At 37.5% G+C, this 14,114-nt stretch overlaps 1 protein-coding gene across 2 annotated transcripts; it reads left to right on the forward strand.

The window, feature by feature from the left end:
- Positions 1-9: 9 nt before the first annotated feature.
- LOC114245975 (cytosolic carboxypeptidase 6) lies at positions 10-14,037 on the forward strand. 2 transcript variants are annotated; one of them, XM_089727112.1, is made up of 12 exons: positions 10-363; positions 3,034-3,281; positions 5,007-5,101; positions 6,569-6,785; positions 6,875-7,040; positions 7,181-7,248; positions 7,560-7,718; positions 10,148-10,239; positions 11,090-11,307; positions 11,922-12,069; positions 12,465-12,643; positions 12,862-14,037. In XM_089727112.1, the coding sequence occupies exons 1-12, from the start codon at positions 357-359 to the stop codon at positions 13,032-13,034; spliced, it is 1,770 nt and encodes a 589-aa protein (XP_089583238.1). In that variant the 5' UTR covers positions 10-356; the 3' UTR covers positions 13,035-14,037. The 2 variants fall into 2 exon arrangements, with proteins under 2 accessions (XP_089583238.1, XP_028034120.2); XM_028178319.2 differs by lacking the exon at positions 10-363 and adding an exon at positions 2,074-2,493.
- The last annotated feature ends 77 nt before the right edge of the window (positions 14,038-14,114 follow it).

Genomic DNA, 14,114 nt, shown 5'->3' on the forward strand with positions numbered 1-14,114 from the left:
ACAATAATTCGCCTGCTTTTCGTTACCAATAATGATATTCTTAAAACTTTCATTCACAGCCCTTAAAGCCGGATGTTGGTAAACATCGAAGTAAAGGGTTGCGATGGAGCAGTTACCATGGAGATTTAACGCAATGAGGATATCAAAGTTTTTATTTTTTGTTTTTATTATGAATAAAATGACGCATCGTACCTTGTCATGGCAACGTTGCGGCTTTTTAGTGAAGCAAACCAAATTCTCTGCTGTAAACAGATGACAAAATACAAAATTCAAAGTGTTAACTCCTGTAGCTATGTTACATGGGTTTATCATCGAACACAATAAACAATAACAACACGTGATATTCAACTTAAAAGATGTCCGGTTAGTACCTATTTATCATGTTAATATAAATTTGTATTATTATTTTGAGTATGATGACTTGAAAGCTGCTTAAAAAACCAAATCGCCTATACTACATGCTCTATGGAGCGCTAAGACTCCTTCCTAAATATTATTTAATACTATTTAATTAATCTCTACTCTTTCCTTAATAAGTAGGTGTACACAGAACTAATAATACCTTTTTGGAATGGAGAAACATGTCGAGCTTAAGGCTTGGGTTCTAGTCCTCCTAAGTAAATTGAATACAGAAAATAAGCTTCTTAAAAGTCAGTTCATATATCTGCGTGGAGCGCTCACTGGACATTTTGGGGAACCACAACTCAAACTACAGGGTCTATGTTCCTATCCAACAAACAGAAAATACACATGATCGGTATTTGTTTTTTTTTATTGCTAGATGTGTGGACAAGCTCACAGCCCACCTGGTGTTAAGTGGTTACTGGAGCCCATAGACATTTATGACGTAAATGCGCCACCCACCTTGAGATATAAGTTCTAAGGTCTCAAGTATAGTTACAACGGCTGCCCCATCCTTCAAACCGAAACGCATTACTGCTTCACGGCAGAAATAGGCAGGGTGGTGATACCCATCCGCGCGGACTCGCAAGAGGTCCTGCCACCAGTAAACCTACCACCACCAGTATTTGTGGAAGTAAATTAAGATTCAGGGGCTTGTTACAACATATCCTCACGGTTCGAAGTGTCGGGTGGTACGTCCGCTTGGTGCATCAAAAATGAGATAAGATTTATATCATCTGGGGGTTGCAGATTGATCATTAATATTTCTGGTGGTGGGTTGTGTATGATTACCTGTGGATGCAGATGCCACAGCTAATGTAGTTGTCAACTTTGGATCATAAGGTTGAAGTTTGTTGGGCATCGCAAATCTATTTTCTTTTTTGGGAATTTCATGGTCTCGAAAATTTATAACGCAGAATATATTTAAGAAACGTAATTTTTTTGAAAAAATCAGTAGTTACCCAAAGCTGCGCTTTATTTAAATTTTTATATCAAGTTTTAGGCAGTACTGCGGTTTGATATGATACATGATATGATATTCATAGATAACCTTTATTTTCAGATTCTACTGCAATAAACTTTGCTATCCTGTTACCTGTTTCATAAAACTACACTTTCTCACTGTTTTACGCTCTGTATCCAAATCCCATTTCATATTCGTTTACAGTTTTTTATCCGTAGGGTAATGTAATTGTTATTATAGATTCTCATAATTAAATTAAGACGTTTATCACTGTATATCATTCAGTTTTATATTATGTTATAGATGACTATATTTATATATATATATATTATATATATATTTAGAATTAGAAATTAGAATTAACAGAACGTATTGTTTTATCGGTGCAATAAAAAATACGTGGTATATACCTTAATCCTACACATTTTGCACTCGACTTACACATATTGTAAAAGAGGTCGGATGAATCTTAACAATCGATTAAGATTGAAGAAATCCAATCATCACCGAATAAAAATAAAAATAGAAAAACAAAAAACAAATTGAATAGAGTAACTTTATCAAATTAAGGAGAGAGATTTTTTTGAGGAGAGTGCTGACCGTGATTATTTTTAACTTAAGACGAAGATTTTTTTGCCGTTATATAGTCGGCTACTGGATCGTGAGAGACGTGCCTACAAATGTAATTTTGTTTTTTTGAGACATTCTCTTCTCATTGGGAACTTATACGATCTATTTAATCTTACATAGCATTTATCTCTGTCTAAAAAGTTCAATACCTAAATACCAAGGTAATTATTTTGACTGCATTTTAAGCGTATAATTTTGTTTATCGTCGCGATGCATACTATAAAATTCATTTTCAATTCCTCTTATTGTGAACATTTCAATTGTATCACAAAATAAGGTTGAACCCATTCAATATTACGTTTGCGTGTCTCGATAAACGGTTTTCCCGACATATTCGTGAGCACTTATCGTCTAAGCAATGCCGTCAATCTAATGTACTGTGCATAGTGCTTACACAGTTCAAAGTAGTTCAAACTCGATAACGCCGACCAGTCTCACGATGGCGTCGTATACTGATGAACTGGAACACACCACCATTTACAAGGGAGTGCTAGACGGTATAAATAATCTAAATTTTATAAAGCGTTATATTTTATATATAAAAATGAAATCTTTTATAACACAGGTGAAAGGAAAGAAGGAATACCTAAGATCGTGTTAATTATAAACGTTAATTTTGAATGAAGCATTTTTGATGGAAATGATGTGTACAAAGCTAAGCATATTTTCTTATTTCGTCTTCTCGCATTAAAACTGTAAATCTCAAAACTTACTAATTTTACAGGAGAGTATTTTAAAGGCTTAACATGCGATATTTTTAATATTAATCATCTTTGCCACATTTATTTTTTTACCAGTTACATTATCCGTATTTTAAAGTAAGATAAAATTATTTATTAATTTTGTTAACAGTAGTCAAAATATAGGTAAACTAAAAAAAATACTAAAACTAGACTACGCTCTTTTGACAGTATTTACGAGAAAAATACTGGTGATACCAAATGATTCCGCACATTAACTCAATTTCGAATATTTTTGGAAATTGTACACTTTTAATTCGAAAAGACGATTTTATTTTCTTTAAATTTTATTTAAAGATAGTGAAGAAAGCGACGGAGAGGGTGGTCTCGGTAATTTGAATCGCTTGATCGTGAGGCCTCCGGGGCACAGCGGGAAGGCCAAGCGAGGACAATTGTGCTTCGACGCAGCTTTTGAATGCGGGAACCTGGGACGCGCTGACCACATTACAGAACTGGAATATGACTTGTTCATTAGGCCTGACACTTGTAGGCCTAGATCCCGGTTTTGGTTTAATTTTACCGTCGAGAATGTTAAACAGGACCAAGTAAGTAGATAAATAGTAATACGAATAAAATTTAAATCATAATATTGATCACCTACGGTTGAAGCATCTAGGATGAAACTTATATAATTTATTTGTCACAATAACACTTATTCGTGTTATAAGATTGAAATAAAAGCAATAGTTAATAAAAGCGAATAAGCGATATTTTTCAACACTAAATTTCGACACTACGCCAAATCTCCTACGATTTAAAAACTGCATGGAATATACCTAGAGCTTAAAAAATTGTTAATAATCAATAAATAACATAAAGATATGAATGAAAAATAACATTTATAAAAAAATACAATTAATTTAAAAGAACGTTCCGTTTGTATTGACACGAAGCAGCTAAAGGAATTATATGGCTAATGTATTTATCTAAAAATACATTTTACTAGTAAACTGGTACGTCATCGTTGTTGTGACCTAAAAAATATGCGATGCAATTATCTCGGTGTTGAAATCCAGCAGGCAAGTACCAATTTTTCTAAGGAAACATAGGTACTTACTATGGGTCGTGTGAGGAAAATCAAACTCGCAAAAAATTATAAAATTGCGTTCTGATTTTATGGTGGGACATTCATTATACGATACAAATTCAAGATAATAATAATGTTACAAGCTTGTTCACTCATCTATGCAATAAAAAAACGTGATAAATATATATAACTAACGTAAGACGGAGCTTTCCCATTATTAATAAAATCCGTTTAGTTCAGTCTTTCCCAAAGTGGGCGATAACGCCCCCCTGTGGGCGCTGCAGGCCTAAAGGGGGGCGGTAACAGATCCAGAAAAAAATGAGAGCGTTGTGCAGAAGCTTGGGAGGCGATTTGTAATTTCTAAGAGGGCTCTTAGGCACCGACTAAACTCACTAGTGGTTTTTAGGTATGTGAAAAAATGGGGGCGCTAAAAAATAATTTATTCTCAAAGTGGGCAGTAGACAAAATAAGTTTGGGAGTCCCTGGTTTAGTGGTTTATTGTTATAAAACGGCTGCTCCAGCCCTTAACCGAAGCACATTACTGCTTCACGGCAGGGTTGGGCGGGCTCACAACACGCCCTACTACCAGTAATTACGAAAATTTTCGATTTATATTACACGATGTTATCTCTTCATTGTGGAAGTCGTTCGTGTGAACATTTGTTATGTACGTATTTCATTAGAAACATTGGTACCTGTCTGCTGGATTCGAACACCGGCGCAATCGCATCCCTCGGTACCAGAATGTACCAGACGTCTTGTCCCGTAGGCTGTAGGTAACGAAGACTTCAAATAATAACTGAAAAGCGAACTCAAGAGTGAAATTTATCAATGCATGTACTACAACAACATTGATAAAGCACACACGCTCAAGCGGTGTTAAGCTACGGACGGAAAGCTAGTTTAATATATACATACATCCATTAAAATATTATTGTTATTTTTTTTTTATTGCTTAGATGGATGGACGATCTCACAGCCCACCTGATGTTAAGTGGTTACTGGAGCCCATATACATCTACAACGTAAATGCGCCACCCATCTTGAGATATAAGTTCTAAGGTCTCAGTATAGTTACAACGGCTACCCCACCCTTCGAACCGAAACGCATTACTGCTTCACGGCGGAAATAGGCGAGGTGGTGGTGGTACCCACCCGTGCGGACCCCCAAGAGGTCCTACCACCAGTGAAATTTTTTAAATAGAATTACTCGTTTGTGTGTATCGCTATAAATTGTTTTCAGAGGGTGATTTTCAATTTAGTGAATATGGGAAAAGAATTAACCTTGTTTAACGGAGACATGACTCCCCTTGTGCGATCTACGTCACGTCCTAAATGGTAGATATATTAAAATAATATTCACTTTTTCGCTTTTTTTTTTTTTTTTTTTTTTTTTTTTTTTTTTTTTTTTTTTTTTTTTTTTTCTTTTTTTCCTACCTATGGTGATAGCCTTGAGAGGCTATTTCAGCTTCACCCTAACGTGTGTAGGTGAGCTCACGGGGCTCAAACCGGAGAGTTGCTAACACTGACCCTAGCAAGAGCAGTGCTTCGCAGAATCTACCACCGGATCGGAAACGCGACCCACTGAGAAGATCCGGCGAGAAACTCAGTGGGCTGTGTCTAGGGGTTAATTCGCTCGTCGAGCCCTTCGTCGCAAGCGACGGGTTCGACGAGGACGGTGACCGGTGCTTGTGGTGCCTAAAAGCACTCATGTGCACACAGTGGTGTGCGTATGCAAGTTTTGTAGAGAGTTACCTTATTACGGAGGGACAGTTTGCTTCGCTTGCAAAGCATAGGGTAGAGACGTCCTAATATGAAGGCGGCACGGTCGCGTACCGTTTTAATATGGGGACGGAATGTCATCCCTCTGTCGAGGGTGACGCCTAGGTATTTGACCTGCGAGGCCCACGGTATGGGCTGGCCAAAGAGAGTGACGGGGCTAACGGCGGAGGTGTTTGCGCGCCTATTAGGGAGTGGGATGCTCGAAGTGGTATTCGGAGGGCGACCCCTTTTGAAGAGCACCGCTGTGCTTTTCGTGGGGTTGACGTCGATGCGCCACTTCCGGAACCACTGTCCCATGGTGGCTAATCAGCAGTTAGCCGTTTTTTTTCGCTGATGACGCCACTTCGGAAACCGAATTCAAATGAAATATTTCTTTATCGTATTTTTATTATTGTTATTATAAGAAATACAATAGGCTCCAGTCAAACTGCGAACATTAAATCTCTGTGCCAGAAATTCGTGTTCACGATTATTCTCTGTTTTAATGCCCAAAAAGTAGGTATTTTATGCATACCGTTTTATCACGCTTTTATTTATTATTACCAAGTTATGATCGCCGTAACTGTGTCATTATTATCATTCATATCACATTCATTTGAACATACGTTGTGAAAGACAAAAATCCACGACAAGCATTAATGTATACATAGTTTTCTATTTCAATTCAATAATTGGGTATCATGCATTTACAAATCTATATCTATACTAATATTATAAAGAGGAAGGATTTGTTTGTTTGTTTGTATTGAATTGGCTCCGAAACTACTGAACTGATTTAAAAAATTATTTCACTGTTGGAAAGTTACGCTATCCCCGGGTGACATAGGCTATGTTTATTATATTAAAAAAAAAAACAGACACGTTAGACACAGACACGTTATATAAGGTCTTTACTGAAACTCCAATAATGTAACCCAATGTGTAAAAAAAATACTTAAAATTCTTTACATCGCGTGCGCTAGTAATAATATAATAAGAAAAGTGCATTGAACGTCACTAAGTATCGTTTTTCATTTCGTTTAGGCAGAGAATACCGAGACGATTAATTTTCTATCATAGATCAATGGCTCACAGAGGCCGTAAGATATTAAGCATAGCGTTTGCATTCGATAAAGAAGAAGACATATACCAATTCACTGCCGCCGCGCCGTACTCATACTCGCGACTCCAAAAACACTTGACTACGTGGGAAAAAAAAGCTCAGGATTTCGCTACGAGAGAAGCTATTGCTCAAACTACGGTAAGAATTAAGCTAATAATAAACGTTTATGATGCGGCACAGAATAGAAAAGAAACAAATGTATGTATTTAACATTTTTGAAATTACAGCAAAAGCGACGAATCGATCTGATAACTATCGGCGATTTTAATTTCAAGAATGAAAATCAAATGAGTGAAGAACATCAAAAGGGTAAAACTGACCAGAAAAAGAAAGTTGTTCTGATCATTGCTCGAGCTCATGGCGGAGAGCCTCCAGCATCTTTCATATGCCAAGGCATAACAATTTTTGTTTAATACTAAATACTTTGTTTTGAACTAAATAATTACAATAACTTTAGAAAATATAATTTGTTAGCAGTGATTTGCAAATTATAAAGTGCATATTAGAATTTGAAACTAGATTCTAATTATTAGGTCTCCTTGACTACATGCTGAGTTCGTCAGAGAAGGCTTTAGCACTGCGGAAAGGCATCGTTATACAGGTGATAGAAAATTGAGCTTTGAATAATTTTGGCAACTATATTATTATTATTACATTCTATATTCTAATTATATTACTTTTTTCCTACCTATCGCTAGTAACCTCGATGGATTATGCTAGCTTTACTGAACGAATAGGCGAGTAAAGTTTATAGTGTTCTGTCTCTCATAGGGTCTTGGAAACTTTGCCTGACAAGTTCTTACATTACAGTTTTGTACTGTAGGTACTATTGTTTGTCACGAGTTGTTCTGAACTATTTTGTAGATAAATATGATAACATTCAAAGTGAACGCTCAAAGTAACTAGTTCTAGGTGATACCGATGCTGAACCCCGACGGTGTATTTCTGGGCAACCAACGCGCCGATCTGTTTGGAGCCGACCTAAATCGTTCGTGGAACAGACCTACGACCTTTGCTCATCCCGCTCTTGTTGCTGTTAACGATCTTATTAAGAAGCTTACTGCGGAGAAGGTACATATATTTAAGACTTACCAACGTATATCATTTGTGTCGGCTTTTTTTTTGCTAATATGGTTAGACGAGCTCACAGCCTACCTGGTATTGGTGGTTACTGGAGCCCATAGACATCTACAACGAAAATGCGCCACCCACCTTGAGATATAAGTTCTAAGGTTTCAGTATAGTTACAACGGCTACTACACCCTTCGAACCGAAACGCATTACTGCTTCACGGCAGAAATAGGCGAGGTGGTGGTACCTACCCGTGGAAACTCACAAGAGGTCCTACCACCAGTAAAAAATTGATTTGTAATTGAAATTTTCCGATATGACTTCGATATTACATAGTAAACGGAAAATTTAAAGCCTAATATAAACGAAGCAAACTTCTCAAAACGAAGAATATGGTGCGGTAGGCAGAGTCTTGGCTGTGTCCTTGGTGTTACCGAAGAGCGACAATAACCAGCGTTATTTTATGTTAGAACATTTAGGCGATAATTGCTTTTAAGTGTTCGAAAGCTCGTATCACTCGGCGAATAAAATGATGTAGGTATTATCTGTTTAAAGTAAGAGGCAATATTGTAACAATGGTTTTGTATTTATTTACTCGTAGTCGTCGTGGCCAAAAAGATAAGACGTCCGATGCAGTCGCATCTAGCAATGCAACGGTGTTCGAATCCCGCAGGCGAGTACCAAATTTTCTAATGAAATACGTACTTAACAAATGTTCACGATTGACTTCCACAGTAAAGGAATAACATCCAATAAAAATAAAACCCGCCAAATTATAATTTGCATAATTACTAGTGGTAAGACGTCTTATAAATCGGCACGGGTAGGTACCAACCACCCTGCCCATTTCTGCTGTGAAGCAGTACATAATGCGTTTTGGTTTGAAAGGCGGGACAGCCGTTGTATTGTAAAATCTGAGACCTCAGAACTCATGTCTCAAGGTGAGTGGGGTGGCATTTACGTTGTAGATGTCCATGGGCTTCAGTAACAAATCTAAGTAATAAAAAAAATATAATAGATATAACTAGTCAGGTCATAAGTATTGTCACACAGTCAAAACTTTTCTTTTAGAATGCTGGCCACAAAAAAGTTTATTGAATTCAAATTTCGAATTGTTCATGAAAATAAAAATGTATACTTTTAGAATTTTACTCATTTTTACAATATGGAGTGGACGCTTAAAGAAGACCGTGTTGCAGTTATTGCGTTGCATCGTTGCGGTTACGCGCCAATTCAAATTTTTAACATACTGAAAAATTTGAATATAACCAAAAGATTCGTTTATCGTACCATCAAACGATACAATGAAGACTCTAGTGTAGATGACAGGTCAAGAAGTGGTCGCCCTCGGTCTGTTAGGACTCCAGCAGTGATAAAAGCTGTGAAGGCGCGAATTCAAAGAAATCCCAAACGTAAGCAGAAACTGTTGGCCCTTCAGATGGGGTTAAGCAGAACCACGGTGAAAAGGGTGTTAAATGAAGACTTAGGGCTTCGGGCATATCGAAGAAAAACAGGACATCGTTTGAATGCTCGTCTAATGGACCTGAGACTGAAGAGATGCCGCGCTTGTTTAAGCGGAACGCGGGAAAAAAATATCGGGAAATTCTTTTTTCGGATGAAAAAATTTTTACCGTAGAAGAGAGCTACAACAAACAAAATGATAAGATGTACGCACACAGTAGTGAAGAAGCGAGCAACCGTATTCCGCGTGTCCAACGAGGTCATTTTCCATCCTCGCTAATGGTATGGTTGGGAGTTTCTTATTGGGGCTTAACAGAGGTACATTTTTGTGAGAAAGGTGTAAAAACGAATGCAGCTGTGTATCAAAATACAGTCCTAACGAACCTTGTGGAACCTGTTTCTCATACCATGTTCAATAACAGGCACTGGGTATTCCAACAAGATTCGGCGCCAGCTCATAGAGCGAAGAGCACACAAGACTGGCTGGCGGCGCGTGAAATCGACTTCATCCGGCACGAAGACTGGCCCTCCTCCAGTCCAGATTTGAATCCGTTAGATTACAAGATATGGCAACACTTGGAGGAAAAGGCGTGCTCAAAAGCCTCATCCTAATTTGGAGTCACTCAAGACATCCTTGATTAAGGCAGCCGCCGATATTGACATGGACCTCGTTCGTGCTGCGATAGACGACTGGCCGCGCAGATTGAAGGCCTGTATTCAAAATCACGGAGGTCATTTTGAATAAACTTTAGTGTCATAAGAATCTATGTTTTGTTAAGTTCATTTTGGTATATGAATGGTTACATAGTGAATAAACTTGTTTCAATTATTTTACATTAAACATGTGACAGAATTTATGACCTGACTAGGTATATATGCTACATATTTTTTTTAGAAATTTCCGTTGAGTAAATTACTTTTACTGTAACTTAATAAAAATAGGTATGTTATTACATGATTGTTTTTAGGGGGTCCAACTGGACTTCATTATTGATTTACATGCTGATATAAGTCATGAAGGAGTTTTTGTTCGCGGGAATTCATATGATGACGTCTATAGGTTAGTAACAGCGACGTAGCGATTCTAGGGTGGCAGCTGAAAACGAAAACGGGTTTCCGAATCAGGACAACCTTTAAGGGCTATTTATTACTAATTCGCGAAATATACACGAAGTAAGTTACCTAATTTAATGTTACTGACACATCGGACATGAGCTACATAATATTTGTTACATTGCAAAAACGGATCCATTATTAGTGTAGATTAAATAAGTAAAAAGTATCTTTTGTACCGTTTTAAGGGGGCATTAAAACGGTATATCCTGGAGGTGGAAGTAGTTATTGCCGACTGCAAGTGGCGAGCTGACCTCTATCTTGGGACGTGACATATTCCCGTCTTAGTATTATTATCAGAGAGTGGAAGGTACAATCTGGGCAATTCGTAATGGAGACATGGCCCAGGCCCAGGTGTTTTGCCCGGTCCTCCGGGACCAAGAGGCCCAGCGGTCATTGCCCTACGATTGCCGATTCGGCATCTAGGGCGGGCAGAGTGGCGGGGAGACAAGCGCCCCTGTTCAACCCGTTACACTTCCCAATCAGCCATCTATCGCTATACTATCCTCCTTCACCTAGTTTTCTTATGAAACGAGATTACTTATTTCTGTTTTTAGTAGGGACTACTTTTATTAGGGTATTTACTACTTTTCAGTTAACAGTGGTTTGGCTGTGCGTTACTAGTCATTAACCTTTAGTTGGGCCGTAGGCTCGCTTGCCTACAACGGCAAATAAAACATTCATAGTGTGTTGTCTGACCCATTGCGACTTTTTAACGCTTACTATCCGTTTCTCGATCTTTAACTTTATGCTTAAATTTTATATTGAAATCGAAATGAACAAGTTTCTTCACTCAGGTTTGAGCGTCACGCAGTGCTACCTAAGTTCTTAGGTGGTCGTATAGAAGCATGGAAACCAGAGATTTGCCTTTACAACGCTGATCCTATCGTCGCTGGCAGCGCACGACGAGCTCTTCCAGTTGCTGGCAACATTGACGCTTATTCAATTTTAGTATCGCTTGGTGGGAGACGGCTTAATCCCAGAGGACCTTATTTACATTACACTGAAGATGCTTGTATCCTTTTAAGAATAAGTAATTTTAGATTATGTTAGCGGTTTGGTTTTGTAGTGATAAAATCTAGATTAAAGTCTTAGATTTAAAAAACTAAGATTTTAAGAGGAACCAAACTATTTTTTAAAAGTCCCAAGGAAGACACATGACCGACAAGTACAGACATGGGAATCTCTTCTTTTGCTAGCGTAGGTGAGCAAATCCGCATGCAATCCATCCGCTGATATTAAGCTATGAACTGAGACCATAAGTATAGTAGTTACCTGGGAAAATGAAACTAGCGATATTTTAAAAATATGGCTACTGTCAGGGGTAAAATATTTGATAGTTTGGTTAATAATCAGCTAACGGAATTATTTAAAAAATTAAATGACACATAATTGGCTTACTGTCAGGCTTACTGTCCCCGGAAAATTCTAGCACTCAAAAGACTGTTGGATATTATACTGATCAAAAGACTCATTAAAGTTGCTTTCCTCGGCCTATTTTATGCTTTTGTTCTCTTGATCTTCAACCCAAAGTCAACCCCAAATTTTACTTATACGAACGATATGATTTTGCTTGATATTCATTATGTAACTCTGTAGATGAATTTCCACCTTGACCGTTACTTTTAGATACAAAAATAGGCAGATCCCTCGTGAAAGGATTATGTGACTACTACCGACATATTGGAATAGTAGCTCCAAGGTTAGGAATTTCTAGCAAGAAAAAGGAACCCAGGGGCAGGCGTCGAAAGAGACGTCCTATTACTGGACGAGAGAGGTGATTTTCTATTTACGTTATTTTTGGTAGGTAGGTATCACCAGCCTGCCTGCTTCTCCCGTGAAGCAATAGTGCGTTTCGGCTTGAAAGACGAGGTAGCCATTGTGCTGTAAAAACTGAGACTTAGAAGTAATGTCTCAAGGTGAGATGCTCCGATGACCACTTAGACCATATCAGGAGGGCCAGGGAGCTCGTTCACCCATCTTAGTAAATTTTTTTTTTTCTTTATTAGAGCTATACTCCTATTAGGTTAAGTCGGCTCATCTTAGTAATAAATAAATTAAAACATTATGGGTTTTTTTCGTTTTCCTTCCATAATAAACACTAAAATAAAAGTAGGAAGGTAGTATTTCTGTACTGAATGTAAACGTAGGTATAAGACTAGAAATTTTCAGATCTCCCAGCAGCTCTCCTGAAAGACGTGCAGTTCCGGCTCGTGTAGTCTCACCTCCGCTGCCTGTGGTTTATCCGCCTGCTTTAAAAGCATTGCCTCCGAGGAGTTCACGCCACATAACTTTACGAGCCAGACCTCGAACCGTGCCTGATACTAATTCTTTATTACCTTTCATAACAGGCGAGTACTTTGTCATGAAAATACAGTTTCTTAAATTTAGAATGAGTTGTTTTATATATAACACATTTAGAATTAATTTTTTGGTTATATAACTGTGCAAATCTGTCAATAAAATCTAAAGCGTCTTTGCGACCACACAAAGGCGCTCAAAATAATGTAGTTAGATATATTAGATTATAGATGATGATGTTATTGTAAGTGAATTTTTGATTTACCAGGGACGGCAGTCAGAACTCCGCGGTTGTCGGTCGTGGATATGAGCGCATATATTCGTACTCCGACTGATGCAAAAAATCCACCAGTGAGCTTATTGAGGCTCGCTAGACCTCCTCGCCCCTCGCACGCTAGATTTACAAGCGACGAGTACGACACTCATGATTCCGATTCATGAAATTCAAACGAAAAGGCTGAATAAATTTGTATGAAGTTTATAACGTTTATTATTATAAAAAACTAGCTGTACCCGTCCGCTTCGCTGGGCATTTAAAATTAACATTATTATTTCTCACCCCCACAAAGATTCTCATCATTAATGCCCCCGCAACTGGTGTAGGGAGTCCAACACTCATATAAATATTAGCCTATCCATTAAGTACATGTATTTTCTACATGGATACCAAGTTTCAAGTCAATCGGATGCATAGTTTAGTAGTTATAACGGAACATCCGTAACAACCACTGTAGATTTATATATTATATAAAAAATAGCATCTTGTTGCAATCTAGATGTGTATGTGTGTCACTTTTATATTTTTGCCTTGGTAATATTATTCGCGGCGACGTTACTTTTGAATTAATAAAAAGAGTTTACAAAGTACATAAGACCAGTAAATACAATAATAAAAGTTTTAATAATAAACTGGAACTAGCGTCAGTACTTACGAGACCCAGGAAACGCTCTTATTTGAAAAAAATCTGCAATCTTATTTTTAAAAAGCACCATTTACCAACCACCGTAGCAGATTTCATCCGCTGTGGCGACGGTAACCACTGACCAGCAGGCTCGTCTGCCTTTGGAAATACGATAAAAAAGACGCTATTGGTAAGTTATCCACTATAGCAGAAGTTTTTAGACATTTATTTCGGTTGAAATTATTGGTCTTTGAATCTGAAAATAGTCTTATCAGCCAGAATTGGTACTGGACATTCTAATTTTAAATGAAGCCTAATTTGAGGTGTAAGGTTTTGAAACGTTAATTTTGTTGATAGACACTGTAATATTAATATAGGCTATGGAAGGTAACAAAGATCTGTTACTTTTCAAAACGCAACAGAGATAATATTAGTGAATAGCATTCAAGTTTGAACATTTAAGAGTTTGTAAGTAAAGCAATGAAACACGTTAGTTTTTTTTTTATTTAAACATATAATGTCCAAGCTTTCAGTATTTACAATTGACTATTGTCTAATCATTCAGTCCTCATTCTCTAAACAAATTCCATAGAACACTAGAATCACTACAAAATCTTCA

This window comes from Bombyx mandarina, chromosome 04, assembly GCF_030267445.1.
Source record: "Bombyx mandarina strain Sakado chromosome 04, ASM3026744v2".
NCBI lineage: Eukaryota > Metazoa > Arthropoda > Insecta > Lepidoptera > Bombycidae > Bombyx > Bombyx mandarina.

Bases quoted from the DNA above. Each gene is read 5' to 3' on its own strand.
- LOC114245975 (XM_028178319.2), top strand. From the start codon at position 2,436: ATGGCGTCGTATACTGATGAACTGGAACACACCACCATTTACAAGGGA. The intron at 6,786-6,874 runs GTAAGAATTAAG...TTGAAATTACAG, and splicing joins AAGCTATTGCTCAAACTACG to CAAAAGCGACGAATCGATCT. The intron at 12,070-12,464 runs GTGATTTTCTAT...AGAAATTTTCAG, and splicing joins CCTATTACTGGACGAGAGAG to ATCTCCCAGCAGCTCTCCTG.